Below are 16,545 nucleotides of genomic sequence, written 5' to 3'. Positions count from 1 at the left end.
AATATCTATTTAGAAATACTAAAAGAATACCAGTACCTCCTAAGCTGTCAAGGTCCTCAAGAATCCTGCCAAATCTGTGAAGTAAAGAAAACTGTGATTAAATGAAAATCATAATGATCACCACTTAAAAATGAAGAACACAGTTTAGGTAGATGAAAGGTTCTAAAACTGATTGTGGTGATGACCACATGACTCTACAAATATACTAAAAACCACAGAACTGCACACTTTATATAACTGAATATTATGGTGTGGAAATTACATCTCAAAGTCACAATAACAAAAGGAAATAAAAACAAATAAATGATGCAAATAAAAAGATTGCTGTGTTACCTTATGGTGTTTTGAACAGTCAAATATTTCTCTCGTAATTCAGGCTGACTACCCAAAGGCAAGAGAACCTCAATATAACTGTCTCTCATTCTCCTGGGTGGCAGTTCTTTCTGTGACTCAGCCAAAAAACTCTGAAGTAATTTTCTTTCCTCCATTGCTTTCACATGGTCACTGAGAAGAAAGGACGCAAGTTTCATGAAACACAGAGGCAGTGCTACCCCACACGCCAGTGACAGTCAGACAGGTCAGACACCAACAAAGGAGGAAAATGAAGGTCTGGACCTACCTCATCCTCTCCTCCTTCCCTCCCTCCCCATCTGGCACTTGGCAGAATTAAAATTTTCTGTTAAAATGTCTCAGGCTTATAGATTAAAAAAAATGCTTATAAGTGATATAGATACACCCAAACCATATATTCACCTCATCAAAAAGTATATTCAAAAAACAGAGTATCTGACATCAAATTAAAAATGCAGCAATGGACACAAATATATATATGCATTAAAGAACAAAGTGGCCACTGAACTCCATATTCCCATTTCTCACCTTGACAAGTGTCGCATTTTCTGTGTCCCAGCTCTCTCCCTCTCTCCCTCTCTGCCTTCAATTTCAGGAAAGAGAGACAGAAGAAGAAAAATGAAGTATATCCAAAAGAAGTATGGAAGGCAGAGCAAAAGTAAAGAGGAGGACAACAGAAAAAGGAGACAGGAAGGGAAGAAAAAGAAGAAATGATTAAAGTGGGAGAGAAGAGAAAGAGACAAGGGGATAGGAAAGTAAATGCTGACAATATCATTAATCCAGACATCTTTCTAAGTTTCACTTATGAAGTATTATTGCCAGAAAGGTCTAGCATACCAAAAATAGAAGGGGCAGAGGAACAACTTAAATGGCACCAAGTAAATCCTAAATATGGAACATTCTACATGACAAATGGCTTGGCCTCTTTAAAGTCAAGCTCACAGAAAGAAAAAAAAAGAAGGCAGGATAATTGTCTACTATTCTAGATAAGGGGAGACCAAAGAGTCATAAGCACTAAAGGCAGTATATAATCCTTTATTGGATCTTGGTATTTTTTAAAAAGCTGTAAAAAACACCTGGGGAAGAGAAGGGCCATAAGCACCCCAATATTCATAGCAGCAAAGTCCACAATAGCCAAACTGTGGAAGGAGCCAAGATACTTCAACAGATGACTGGATAAAGAAGATGTGGTCCATATATACAATGGAATATTACTCAGCTATCAGAAAGAATTATCACCCAACATTTGCATCGACATGGATGGAACTGGAGGGGATTATGCAAAGTGAAATAAGTCAAGCAGAGAAAGTCAGACAGGAGGGAGTTAAGATGGCAGAGGAGTAGGGGACCCCTTTTTCATCCAGTCCCCTGAGTCGAGTTGGATAGGTACCAGACCAGCCTGAACATCCACGGAGTCAGCCTGAGATGCAGGAAGACACATCTGGATCTCTACAAATGAACATCTCCAGCGCTGAGTATTGACGTATGAAGCGGGGAGCCGTGAAACCGCACACAGATATCAGAAGATAAATGGAAGGGGGAGGGGGCCACCGCGTTCGGGCGCCAGGAAGCGGTAGCCACGTGCACGGGGGAGCAGGCGGACTCACGGACCGGCACCCGCTAGAGAAAAGACTGAGACCGTGAACCAGGAGCGCGCACGACCAGACTGAAACGGAGCTCCGGTGTACTCACTGGATCCAGACTGAGACCGGGAGCTCCGGGAGCGCGCGGGGGGGCAGCTGGCAGCTGGCGGTGTTAGAAACACAAAGGACAGAGACACGCCGTTCCTGGAAGTGAGGGCTGGGACGCCAGGTGTGGGGCGCACATCCCGGAACGCTGCAGGGTTGAGCAGCATCAACAGAAAAAGAGTTAAACTGGCCAGAACATCAGTGGAGAACGGTCCGTGATCCCTCTGTTCTGAGACAGAGGCTGAGATTCGGCCACTGCTGCTCTGACTCTCAGAAGAGGCACAGCAAACCGCCAGGGAAAGCCGCCAGAGAACAAAAGCCTGGAAACACCGGCTCACAGTGTGCCCATCCCCATCCCCCCTTGCAGGGGACACGGAGACTCTACCCAAACAGGGTTGCCTGAGTATCGGCGCGGCAGGCCCCTCCCCCAGAAGGCAGGCTGAAAAATCAAGAAGCCCACATCCCTAAGATCCCTATAAAACAAGGGCGCACGGCCTGGGTCCCAGTCAATAATTTGGGCTCTGGACAACCCCGCAACCTCTCCTCATCAGAATGACGAGAAGGAGAAATCCCCCCCAGCAAAGAAAAGACAGTGAGTCTGTGGCCTCTGCCACAGAACTAATGGGTATGGATATAACCAAATTATCAGAAATGGAATTCAGAGTAACAATGGTCAAGATGATGTGTAGACTTGAAAAAAGGATTAACGAAAATGTTAATGAGAATATAGAATCTCTAAGGGCAGAAATGAGAGCGAATCTGGCAGAAATTAAAAATTCTATGAGCCAAATGCAGTCAAAACTAGAGGCTCTGACGGCCAGGGTGAATGAGGCAGAAGAACGTATCAGCAAACTGGAGGATGGGTTAGTAGAAGACAAAGCTAAAATAGAATCTGAACTCAAAAAAATCCATGCTCAGGAATGTAGGTTACGGGAGATTACTGACTCAATGAAACGTTCCAATGTCAGAATCATCGGCATCCCCGAGGGGGTGGAGAAAAACTGAGGTCTAGAAGAGATATTTGAATAAATTGTAGCTGAAAACTTCCCTAATCTAACAAGGGAAACAAACATTCGTGTCCAAGAGGCAGAGAGGACCCCTCCCAAGCTCAACCACGACAAACCTACGCCACATAACGTCATAGTGCATTTCGCAAATATTAGATCCAAGGATACAGTACTGAAAGCGGTCAGGGCAAAGAAATTTCTCACGTACCAAGGCAAAGGTATCAGAATTACGTCAGACCTGTCTACACAGACCTGGAATGAGAGAAAGGGTTGAAAGGGCATTTTTAAAGATCTTTCAGAAAAAACATGCAGCCAAGGATCCTTTATCCAGCAAGGCTGTCATTCAGAATTGATGGAGAAATGAAGACCTTCCAGAATCGCCAGTCATTGACCAATTTCATAACCACGAAACCAGCCCTACAGGAGATATTAAGGGGGGGTTCTATAAAAGTAAAAAGGCCCCAAGAGTGATACAGAACAGAAAGTCACAATCTATAGAAACAAAGACTTTACTGGCAACATGGCATCATTAAAATCATCTCTCTCAATAATCAGTCTCAATGTAAATGGCCTAAATGCTCCCATAAAACGCCACAGGGTTGCAGATTGGATAAAAAGACATGACCCATCCATTTGCTGTCTACAAGAGACTCATTTTGAACCTAAAGATACATTCAGACTGAAAGTAAAGGGATGGAATACCATCTTTCATGCCAATGGACCTCAAAAGAAAGCTGGGGTAGCAATTCTCATATCAGATAAATTGGATTTTAAACTAAAGACTATAGTTAGAGACACAGAAGGGCACTATATTATTCTTAAAGGATGTATCCAACAAGTGGATATCACAATTATAAATATATATGCTCCCAACAGGGGAGCAGCAAGATACACAAGCCAACTCTTAACCAGAATAAAGAGACATATAGATAAAAATACGTTAATAGTAGGGGACCTCAACACTCCACTATCAGAAATAGACAGAACACCCATGCAAAAAATTGACAAAGAAACAAGGGCTTTGAATGCCATACTCGACGAGTTGGACCTCATAGATATATATAGAACACTACACCCCAGAACCAAAGAATACTCATTCTATTCTAATGCCCATGGAACATTCTCAAGAATAGACCATGTTCTGGGTCGCAAAACAGGTCTCAACCGACACCAAAAGACTGAAATTATTCCCTGCATATTCTCAGACCACAACGCTTTGAAACTGGAACTCAACCACAAGGAAATATTTGGAAGAAACTCAAACACTTGGAGACTAAGAACCTTCCTGCTCAGGAATGATTCAATAAACCAGGAAATCAAAAATCGATTTAAACAATTTATGAAGACCAACGAGAATGAAAACACAACAGTCCAAAACCTATGGGATACTGCAAAGGCAGTCCTAAGGGGGAAATACATAGCCATCCAAGCCTCACTCAAAAGAATAGAAAAATCTAAAATGCAGTTTTTATATTCTCACCTCAAGAAGCTGGAACAGGAACAGAGGGACAGGCCTAATACATGCACGAGGAAGCAGTTGACCAAGATTAGAGGAGAAATCAATGATTAGAAACCAGGAGTACAGTAGAGCAGATCAACAGAACTAGAACCTGGTTTTTTGAGAGAATTAATAAAATTGACAGACCACTGGCAAGACTTATCCAAAAGAATAGAGAAAGGACCCAAATTAATAAAATTATGAATGAAAAAGGAGAGGTCATAACCAACACCAATGAAATTGGAAGGATTATTAGAAGCTTTTATCAACAGCTTTATGCCAATAAATTAAGCAATCTAGAAGAGATGGAGGCCTTCCTGGAAACCTATAAACTACCAAGACTGAAACAGGAAGAAATTGATTTTTTTAAACAGGTCAATTAATTATGAAGAGATTGAATCAGTGATAAACAACCTTCCAAAAAACAAAACTCCAGGCCAGACAGTTTTCCTGGGGAATTCTACCAAACATTCAAAGAAGAAATAATAATACCTATTCTCCTAAAGCTATTTCAAAAAATAGAAACAGAAGGAAAGCTACCAAACTCATTCTATGAGGCCAATATTACCTTGATCCCCAAACCAGGCAAAGACCCCATCAAAAAGGAGAATTACAGACCGATTTCCCTAATGAATATGGACGCCAAAATCCTCAACAAGATCCTGGCTAATAGAATCCAACAGTACATTAAAAGGATTATCCATCATGACCAAGTGGGATTCATCCCTGGGACGCAAGGGTGGTTCAACATTCGCAAATCGATCGGGGTCTTAGATTTTATCCAGAACGAAAAATTCAGAAATCATATGATTCTCTCGATAAATGCAGAAAAAGCATTTGACAAAATACAGCATCCTTTCCTGATTAAAACCCTTCAGAGTGTAGGGATAGAGGGTACATTCCTCAATCTCATAAAAACCGTCTATGAAAAGCCTACAGAAAATATCATTCTCAATGGGGAAAAGCTGGAAGCCTTTCCCTTAAGATCAGGAACACGACAAGGATGCCCACTCTCGCCACTATTATTCAACATAGTACTAGAAGTCCTTGCAACAGCAATCAGACGACAAAAAGGGATAAAAGGTATCCAAATCGGCAAAGAAGAAGTCAAAATGTCTCTCTTCACAGATGACATGATACTCTATATGGAAAACCCAAAAGAATCCACTCTCAAACTATTAGAAGTTATAGAGCAATTCAGTAATGTGGTGGGATACAAAATCAATGCTCAGAAATCAGTTGCATTTCTATACACGAATAATGATACTGAAGAAAGAGAAATTAGGGAATCCATTCCATTTACAATAGCACAAAAATCATACGTTATCTAGGAATCAACTTAACCAGAGACGTAAAGGACCTATATTCTAGAAACTACAAATCACTCTTGAAAGACATTGAGGAAGACACAAAAAGATGGAAAAATATTCCATGTTCATGGATCGGAAGAATTAACATAGTTAAAATGTCCACGCTACCCAGAGCAATCTACACTTTCAATGCCATCCCGATCAAAATACCAATGACATTTTTCAAAGAACTGGAACAAATAGTCCTTAAATTTGTATGGAACCAGAAAAGGCCCCGAATCGCCAAGGAACTGTTGAAAAGGAAAAACAAAGCTGGGGGCATCACAATGCTGGATTTCGAGCTGTACTACAAAGCTGTGATCACAAAGACAGCATGGTACTGGCACAAAAACAGACACATAGACCAATGGAACAGAATAGAGAACCCAGAAATGGACCCTCGGCTCTTTGGGCAACTAATCTTTGATAAAGCAGGAAAAAACATCCAGTGGAAAAAAGACAGTCTCTTCAATAAATGGTGCTGGGAAAACTGGACAGCTACATGCAAAAGAATGAAACTTGACCACTCTCTCACACCATACACAAAGATAAACTCCAAATGGATGAAAGACCTCAATGTGAGACAGGAATCCATCAAAATCCTAGAGGAGAACATAGGCAGCAACCTCTACGACATCGGCCAAAGCAACCTTTTTCATGACACATCTCCAAAGGCAAGAGAAATAAAAGATAAAATGAACTTGTGGGACTTCATCAAGATAAAAATCTTCTGCACAGCCAAGGAAACAGTCAAAAAAAGTAAGAGGCAGCCCACGGAATGGGAGAAGATATTTGCAAATGATGCTACAGATAAAAGACTGGTATCCAAGATCTACAAAGAACTTCTCAAACTCAATACGCAAGAAACAAATAAACGAATCAAAAAATGGGCAGAAGATATGAACAGACACTTTTCCAATGAAGACATACAAATGGCTAACAGACACATGAAAAAATGTTCAAAATCATTAGCCATCAGGGAAATTCAAATCAAAACCACACTGAGATACCACCTTATGCCAGTTAGAATGGCAAAAATGGACAAGGCAAGAAACAACAATTGCTGGAGAGGATATGGAGAAAGGGGATCCCTCCTACATTGTTGGTGGGAATGCAAGTTGGTACAGCCACTCTGGAAAACAGTGTGGAGGTCCCTTAAAAAGTTAAAAATTGAGCTACCCTATGACCCAGCCATTGCACTACTGGGTATTTACCCCAAAGATACAGACGTAGTGAAGAGAAGGGCCATATGCACCCCAATGTTCCTAGCAGCATTGGCCACAATAGCCAAATCGTGGAAGGAACCGAGATGCCCTTCAACAGATGACTGGATTAAGAAGTTGTGGTCCATATATACAATGGAATATTACTCAGCTATCAGAAAGAACGAGTTCTCAACATTTGCTGCAACATGAACGGCACTGGAGGAGATAATGCTAAGTGAAATAAGTCAAGCAGAGAAAGACAATTATCATATGATTTCTCTCATCTATGGAACATAAGAACTGGGAAGATCGGTAGGGGAAGAAAGGGATAAAGAAAGGGGGGGTAATCAGAAGGGGGAATGAAGCATGAGAGACTATGGACTCTGAGAAACAAACTGAGGGCTTCAGAGGGGAGGGGGGTGGGGGAATGGGATAGACCGGTGATGGGTAGTAAGGAGGGCACGTATTGCATGGTGCACTGGGTGTTATACGCAACTAATGAATCATCGAACTTTACATCAGAAACCAGGAATGTACTGTATGGTGACTAACATAATATAATAAAAAAAACATTTAAAAAAAAGCAGAGAAAGTCAATTATCATACGGTTTCACTTATTCGTGGAACCTAAAGGATAGCAAGGGGGACATCAGGAGAAGGAAGGGAAAAATGAAAGGGGGGAAATCGGAGGGGGAGACAAACCATGAGAGACTATGGACTCTGAGAAACAAATTGAGAGTTTTAGAGGGGCGGGGGGTGGGTGGCTGGGCTAGCCCAGTGATGGGCACGTACTGCATGGAACATTGGGTATCATATGCAAAAAATGAATCATGGAACACTACATCAAAAACTAATCATGTACTGTATGGTGACTATCATAAAAAAACACATTTGGGGAACTGTTGAGATATTCTGAACAGATAAGTAATATAACATTAGGGAATTACTGTCAATTTCATTATGTAAGATAATATCTTGTTTGTTAGAGATACATGATTGCTGATTTTGTTATACAAGAGAATATATTTATTTACTGGAGATATATGCTGAAGTATCATCATATCATGATACCTATAATTTACTTAGAAATAGTTCACCCAATATATGCACATTGGCTAATCTGGAAAAACATAAATATCCAATCAAGATGGTAGGCACATAGGTATTCATTTTTTCTACTTTTCAGTAAACGGAAAATTTTCGTTTAAACAGTTAAAAAGAAGTTATTAGATAATTTCTACACCAACAATAGATTATTTTATGTTTAGTGACTGCTTTTTCTTTTTATCTCATTTTAGTCTCAAAATTCGGTGCACCAAGAAGGATATTATCTTATTTCACAGTGGGGAAATACTGAGAGACTGGGTTAACTGTGAACTGACAAGAAACAATAAAGGAGTCAGGCTGCATGAAACAGAAAAACCAAGAAACTTGGGTTTAAGTCCCAAACCCTGATACTTAATCATTCAGTCTCTGAGTTTCAGTTTCATCATAGGTAAACAAGATAGGAACATACGCCATAAGCATGTCACAAGTTTTGTTGAGAATCAGTGAGGTAATATACCTGAATGCACTTTGAAAAATGTGCAGTACATGTAAATCACATTATTTTATGACAACAATGCATCGAATGATGAGTATGTTGGAATGTGGGTCTTCTCCCCAAAGTTAAAAAAAAAAAAACACCTCTCAACCCATTTCCCAACACAGGGCCCCCTCCGTCCCTACAATGAGACCATCAGCTGAACCTAAACACAGCTTAGCATATGGGGATGAAAGAATGACCACAAAGCGTGCTCACCTCCAGTTTGTGGATGCTCCTACTATCTCCCGCAACTTATCACGAACTGAAACAAACATAAAGTGGTAACTCCAAGAAACAAAGAAATATTGGCATTGGATTATGGCACTGATTCAAGAACTATGAAAAGCAATTCATGCACTCAAAAGCTTTAAAGAATGATTAATTTCCATTTAATGCCACAACAAACAGCTCAGGGAAGGGACCAAGCCTCTGCTTCCTAAAAACTTGAAACAACTGTTGTCTCCTTAGTGCAGAAAAGAATACTCTTGCACCAATCACTAGGATTTACTTACACAAACAGAAAAGGGTAACTCCAATTATTCACCAGGTGGGGCAGTATCACAGTCAGTAGGAGTCCCTTTACGATGGAGATATTACGACTAAAATCATCACCTCGCTTCTTATAGGCAGCAGTAGATCAGACAGCTTAGTGCAGGGACTAACACTGATATCCACGTCTCATTCTGATTTCTTTTCTACTATCCAAGTCTCATTCTGATTTTTCTACTATCCAAGTTTCATTCTGATTTTTTATACTATCCTAATTCTTAGAAATTTTAAGCCACAAAAATGAAGCAAAGATGTAAATCAGGGAAAAGCAAAGAAAGCAATTTAATTTTAGTTAATGCTCAAAACATGCAAGAATGAATTAATGCAAAAAAAACAATTAAAAAAAAGTTGATACTAATTACCACACACACCGTGATTCACATGTATAGGTGAACATGCTATATGGATAAAGGGAAAATAAATTAGATAAGCAGTGGAAATAAATCTATAGGATTTCATATAATTTGCTAAGCTCATGTTTTTTCTAGTATTTACATGCATTTATATAGGATTTATAAACTACATATTCTAGTTATAGGAAATTATAGCAATCCTTGGTCCTTCAATAACTGATCAAAATGAAATAAGGTTAGATAAGCATGCACTTTAATGAAAAAATAATTGATTTTTCTGTCAAACAATCATTATACACCATAAATTTGGTACAAACTCTAATTACAACTAAATCATAGCGGCGCCTGGCTGCCTCAGTCCGTTAAGCGTCTGACTCTTATTTTTGGCTCAGGTCACGATCTCAGAGCTGTGAGATCGAGCCCCACACCGAGCTCTGTGATGAGCCTGGAGTCTGCTTGGAATTCTCTCCCTCTCACTCTGCCCCTCCCTCTACTCTCTCTCTCTCTCTAAAACAAAATAAATAAATAAAATCTTTAAAAAACAACTAAATCATAGAGAACTGCAAAATATACAGGCATATCTCATTTTATTGCAGTTCACTTTATTGTTCTTCACAAATAATATGTTTTTTACAAATTGAAGTGTTATGGCAACCCTGTGTCAGTGCCATTTTTCCAACAGGATTTGATCACTTCATGTCTCTGTGTCACATTTTGGCAATTCTGGCAATATTTCAAAATTTTTCGTAATCGTTATATTTGTTATGCTGATCTGTGACCAGTGAGCTTTGATGGTACTATTTTAATTGTTTTGATATATACACTGTTTTTTTAGACACAGCACTATTGCACACTTAATAGACTACAGTGTAGTGTAAGCGTAACTTTTGAATGCACTGGGAAACCAACAAATTGATTTGACTCACTTTGTTGCGATATTCACTTTATTGCACTGGTCTGGAACCAAACCTGCAACATCTCTGAGCTATGCCTGTAACCACGAGGAAATTGGACCTACTTCTGACTTTTTTCCCTCCTGAGCTCCTTGAATAAAAGAATGGACAGAAAGTGTGCCAAACAGTACACTCGCTGATCCTTGCTGACACAAAATGATTATTACTAGTTTAGTCAGCATAAGAAGAAAGGTAGGTACCAAGGGCCAAGAAAAAGTAGAAATGTTAATTATATGTTAATGTTAAAGAAAGTAGAAATGTTAATTTTATATATATATATATTAAATTTGTACCTTTTCAAAAAGCCACAATTTTAATTATAATGAATACTCCTAAATTGATATAGACATCCATAGTTTGCATATCAGACTAGTAACTGAAATTAACTTCAGCTAAGCATGGATTAACAGTGTCTCTAACAAAACTGTAGATTAGGAGCATTTAGCTGCTACAAATGAAGGGTCCATGTCTTACTTATACAGCAGGTGTCTTTTGTCCATGCTTTCCCCTTTAGTACTGATACAAGGAAGGTGGAAATCATTTAACTGAAAGAGCTCCACCTCCCAGGCTCCCAGGAACAAAAGCTCAAATTCTGAATGTGGTTTCTACCCAAAGCTATACTGATCATTTTATAAACGAGAAGTTTATGAAAGATCTACCTTTAGTATGTCTCGTTTGTCCGAAACTACCTATCTATATGCATCCCAAGTAAGACAGGGTTTTTCACCATGTGAGCCTAAAAGGTAAACACCCATGCTTGCCTTCATGCATATGGAAGACTCTCTGTTTCTCCGGGTTCTGGGATCCTTGAGTCAGTCCTCTGCCAGGAATAAGCAGCCCCTTGTTCAAGGAACAAAACCTATGAAACAAAATAAAACACACTGAAGTAGGTTCCATGGCTTCTTCGCAACCCCAAAGACTGGCCCCTCTTCCCAGAACACTTGACCATCCCATATCCTTAGCATATACTTTCTTGTAAGGGTCTGTACTTGTTTCTCCAGTGTATGTATATTTGCATATGATGCTATTCTATAAATCATCTCTTCAACTCGAGTAAACATTCATGAGAGCAGAGACCAATTAGCTAACAATCTACAAAATAAATAAAAGATATCAACGAGGTTTAATGAATTTACTCTTGCTTTTTTTTATTAGCTTCAGAAGCCCAGGATCAATTTGGTAAACAGTTGAGTAAATTAATTATGAACACTTATTATTAATTATGAACATTTATTTTGTTCTTTATTCTTTTTTTTTAAAGATTTTATTTATTTATTTGACAGAGATAGAGACAGCCAGCGAGAGAGGGAACACAAGCAGGGGGAGTGGGAGAGGAAGAAGCAGGCTCCCAGCGGAGGAGCCTGATGTGGGGCTCGATCCTATAATGCCGGGATCACGCCCCGAGCCGAAGGCAGACGCTTAACCGCTGTGCCACCCAGGGGCCCCTGTTCTTTATTCTCATACCATAAGCTAAAGCCAATGAGGAGTTAATCAATTTGAAAACAGAATTAGCCCTTTCCAGACTCAAAGAGAATATTTATTGGACTGGGGCAAAAATTTCCTAATCCCCCAACAAAATAAAAGCTATTTACCCAAATGTGCCTAGCCTAGTCTGCCAAAATAAATTAAGCCGGTTTAAGTTCACTGTTTCTTTAGTGTTGACTCCTAATCACTCACTATCATATCAGGGATAGCACACATATATCAGAGATTGACAAAGCAATCTGCTGATTGCACAGCTGAAGAAAGCAAGGCACTGAAGAAGTCAAGAACCCCAAATACTGTTACTCATTGTAGTTCGAGTTATTAGTAAATTCTTACTACCTCATGTCGGGACAAGTAAGGACTAACTCCCCCACCCTCCCAAAAAAAGTTTCTTCATCTGTAAAGTGGGGTAGTTATAGTACCTTATCCTACAGGACTGTCATAAGGAGAAAGAAGTTCACATACACACATGCACACATGAATACATCTGCAGGCAAGCTGTTTTTTTCACAGTCTCAGGCTACTTCCCTTTTACATATGCAACACTGAGGTGGAGGGAGCGGAAGAATGGTTTAATCACTACCAACACCTCAGTACCTCAGGGTTACTGACTTATCCCCTGATAAGCTCTCCAGAGTTTTACAGCAAAATCGCTAAGTAGGCCTTTAGAAGAAACTGTCAAAAGGATTTGGGGACATTCAGGCCCTAGGACTCTATGATTGAACTTTTCCAATGAAAGATCAGGGAGGCCAATCTCTTCATGGCTTGCCTAGGAAGTCACAGAAGTCACCTAAAGTGTGAGCAGAAGTGTCTTAGCTCTGTTCTGGGTCCCAAGCTTAGAGTAGGTGTCCAGGAAGAGTTTTCAGTACAACAGGCAATGTCACTCATATGCCCTCCAACCCAGGGAAATGCCTCAATGTAGAAATTGAACAAATTAAGGTGAGTCTTTGGTGAGTCTCGGGGAAAAAAAGCAGCTGCAGAGATTGCCCACTAGTCAAATAACCTAATCATCTCGAGCAGTCTGTATTCATTTATGAACTCTTTCAGTCACTAAACACTAACAAACTACCTGCTTAAGGTTCAATAGGATTCACAAGAAAGGAATGCAGGATAACAGGAGTTCAGAGCAAAGAAAGAGGCTTCCAAATTGGGGGAGAGGAGATCAAAACAAGTTTCCTGGGAAAAGGCACATGGCAAGACGACGCAGCTTTTTTTTTTTTTTTTTAAGACTGATTGATTGATTTTGACAGGGAGAGAGCACCATGCACAAGCAGGGGGAGCTGGAAAAGGAGAAGCAGGCTCCCCACTGAGCAGGCAGCCTGATGCAGGGTCCTGAGCTCATGACCTGAGGCAAAGGCAGACACTTAACCGACTGAGCCACCCAGGTGCCCCAAGACTGGGTAGCTTTGTAGAAGGCCCTTCACATCATGCTCAATGTAAGCTAAAGGCAACTGTGGCCCTTCCTGTAATGTAACACTGTATAAACAGTGTTAGCAAAGCTTTTATTTTTTAAGTGCTGTGAGAGAGAGAGGTGGGAGAGAGAGAGGGAGAGAGAGAACCTTTTTCAACCGATAGCAAGATCCACAGGGACAGAGAGAGAAAGAGAGAGAGAGAGAGAGAGATCCAGGATCCCCAAGAGAAATGATGGAGTTCGGTGTCAGTCAGCACCAGTGTGGGCCATACTGAGTTGGTGCACCTGTAGTGGGATGATTCCAAACGCTGGAACAGGGGTGAGGCCCCTGGGAACCTGGCCAGGAACAAAGAACCTGGGGAGAGAGCTGGAGTGCTCAGGTGAACGGGGCTGGGGGAGAGCCAGACTTGTCCTAGAGTCTAAGTTCCTAGGCATTAACTGGGCAGGATGGCATGAGACACATACAAAAAGGCATCCTCCTTGTCCAAGTAACCTAATCAAGCCTCCTTGCTGCTAATTAAAGGTAAAATTTGGATCAGCACCAAAGGCCCTAGGCACACAGTCCTGACCGAGGTCCTGACACCGCATGAGGTACCCTGCAATCTCTGCGTACATTGTAATACACTTCACCCAGAGTCCAAGGGGTCAGGCACGTAACCCTAAAAATGCTCTCCAAAGGAGGACAAAGGGCTGGAAAGTTAATGTGGAATCGACAAGGGTCTATCCCCAAACCACACCCCTGATGAGCAAAGAGAAAGGAATTTCAGGTAACACCCAACTTCCTCCCTTAAAGTGCCGCTTCGCTTTTAATATCAAACTCTGCTCCAGAACCCTTTAAGGTGGGGGTCGCGGCGCCGCCACCCCAAGCCAGACGGCACCCGTCCAGGCCCGGTAGCAGAAGGTGGGCGCCCCTTCCCACCCGGCCGCCCTTTCTGCCCCCAAACCCTCGCATTCGTCCCTCCAGCTGGCGGCCGGCTCCTTCCGCCCAGGCCCGCTAGCAGCCGGGAGCGCGAGCGTGGGCGACCCCAGGACCGCGCCACGCCGGCCTCCCGCTACCTACCGCAGCGCCGCCCGCCTCATGGTGCTCTGCGGCCGCGCGCGCGACCGGAGACCCGGGCCGCGCGAGCCGGTCGGCTGGGGGAAGTTGAGGGAATGGAGAGCGCGAGCGCGGTACCAGACCTCGCTCCCCACGACCGCACCCTCGCGGAGCAGCCGCCCGGGGCGGAGCCTTGCTGCTCGGGGGTGGGAGTTCGCGGCGGAGCCGGGGGTGGTGCGCGATGCCTGCAGCCTCTGTCATTGGCGGGAAGCCGGAGTTGGTCTCCGAGGAGCTTCCCACTCCATCGGCAGCGCCGGGCGTGTTGCTCCCCGGAGGACAGGCCAATCCCCGCCATTATCGATTAAAGGCACCACGCGGCACGGACAGAGTGTGACGTGAAGGCGACGGGCCCTCTGAACCTGTCTCTGTGATCCCGCTTCGCCAAGGCCGCGCAATCTTGACCTCCAGGCCTCGGCTCCCGGTCTGTGGTTCTTGCCCCTGGCTGCGCGTTGGAATCTTCTGGGCTGCTTTCCAGAATGCTGATGCCTGAGCCCCACCCTCTGGGGATTCCTATACAGTTAGGAGGCCGGACCGGCCTTCAGGACGTCTAAAGGCACCCCGAGGTGATGCTTACGTAAGCGAAGTCAGAAACCACTGACCTAAAAGGCAAAAACTGTTTCTATTCTAATCTCGGCCTGCCCCCTAGTGTTTGAAAGTTGGAGATTTTGGCTGGCCCAGAGATATTCAAGGCCAGAGAGTTAATATGATTTTATCCTGATTCCCATGATGGACCTGATTCTCCAGTTCATTCAACGAATTCTTATTAAGCCGTTTGCAGTGCGCCAGACGCTGCTGTAGATGCTGGGGATGCAACAAAATAGACAAAAATCCTTGCCATTAGGGAGGGGGCTTACCTTAGACGGAAGGAAAGGAAGTCAGCAAGTTAGCAAATAGCATAATTTCAAACGTGGTACAGCAGTCTAAAGAAGAAACAGAACAAGATAATGAGAGAGGATCCTTCCAGAATATACACAAATCTTGACTTTCCCCCTGAAGATGTTTATTTCCTAGGAGGCAGAGACCATATTGTATGCTTTTTATGATACCTCATGTTTAGTAAAAATGTGTCAATTTTAGTTAAGCTGGCTTTTAAAAAAATCATTTCCTAAATTACAAATGGAACATGGTCTTTGGCTTTGTCTCTCCTCTCTACCTACCTTTCCCTTTTATCAGACCCACATCTAGAAGACTCTCCTTTCAGCCTGCAGGGATACATTCTTTCATTTTTGTTCATATTGTCTGTACGTTTCCAGTGATGGTTTTGATACATTTTGTGTCACTTATACTTTTTAATACTCTACCACACCTAACAGTACAATAAATATTTTATTGAATTACACTATTTTTCTTCTTTTTACTTTTGGTTAAAGCAATGTTAGATGCAGAGAGAAAAATTAAAGAGAATTTTTCAGGTTACGAAGATGGTATAATAATAGATAGGGACAGCTTATAATTTTTGTGCAATCAAGTCACCTTCCAACCAGACACATTCTCATCAGCATATAAATGGTGTCGATTTGGACCAGAACAGCTGAAACCAGGGACTCAATGCCATGAAGATGCCTCCTTTCCATCACTTATCTTCACTTCCCTTTGCACACTGGCCTCATTCTTTTTTCTCTGTAGAATATCTTTCTCCACATAGCAAAAGAAGTTCCTGAACTTTACATCTTATAACCATAGACACATGCAGAGAGACTCACCCAAATTTCTGTGTCTCACGTACGAAAATTCCTGAAAAGAAAGGGGGTTGACAAGTATAAATTTCCCATTATAAAATAAGCCATGGAGATGAAAAGTACAACATAAGAAATATAGTCAATAATAGTTTAATAACTTTGTATGGTGACAGATGGTGACCACATTTATTGTGGTGAGCACTGAGTAATGTATAGAATCGTTGAATCAGTATGTTGTATGTCTGAAACAAATATAACATTTTATGTCAATTAGACGTCAATGGAAAAAAGAGTCCTGAGAAGGGATTCACTGGCCCAAGTGGGAGCAGGTACACA

General features: G+C 41.8%; 1 protein-coding gene across 5 annotated transcripts in view; it reads right to left on the bottom strand.

The window, feature by feature from the left end:
- The window catches only part of ACOT9 (acyl-CoA thioesterase 9), a 32,478-nt gene extending 16,225 nt beyond the window's left edge, over positions 1-16,253 (bottom strand). Inside the window, exons 1-7 of one of the 5 annotated variants that reach the window (XM_045805014.2) lie at positions 16,234-16,253; positions 15,385-15,450; positions 11,300-11,397; positions 9,595-9,630; positions 8,900-8,945; positions 334-504; positions 37-74 (exon numbers count right to left, since the gene is read on the bottom strand). In XM_045805014.2, coding sequence (XP_045660970.1) covers positions 37-74; positions 334-504; positions 8,900-8,945; positions 9,595-9,630; positions 11,300-11,309 — 301 coding nt within the window. In that variant the 5' untranslated portion in view covers positions 11,310-11,397; positions 15,385-15,450; positions 16,234-16,253. Of the gene's footprint in view, positions 1-36; positions 75-333; positions 505-8,899; positions 8,946-9,594; positions 9,631-11,299; positions 11,398-14,494; positions 14,674-15,384; positions 15,451-16,233 lie in introns of those variants that run through there. The other 4 variants (XM_045805015.2, XM_045805012.2, XM_045805011.2 and 1 more) reach the window with 4 other exon arrangements.
- Positions 16,254-16,545: the final 292 nt, after the last annotated feature.

The sequence above is a fragment of the Ursus americanus genome, chromosome X (genome assembly GCF_024610735.1).
Source record: "Ursus americanus isolate L20-20 chromosome X, mUrsAme1.1.p, whole genome shotgun sequence".
NCBI classification, from domain to species: domain Eukaryota; kingdom Metazoa; phylum Chordata; class Mammalia; order Carnivora; family Ursidae; genus Ursus; species Ursus americanus.
The sequence above is the reverse complement of the archived record's forward strand: the minus strand, read 5'-3'. Positions and strand labels throughout refer to the sequence as shown.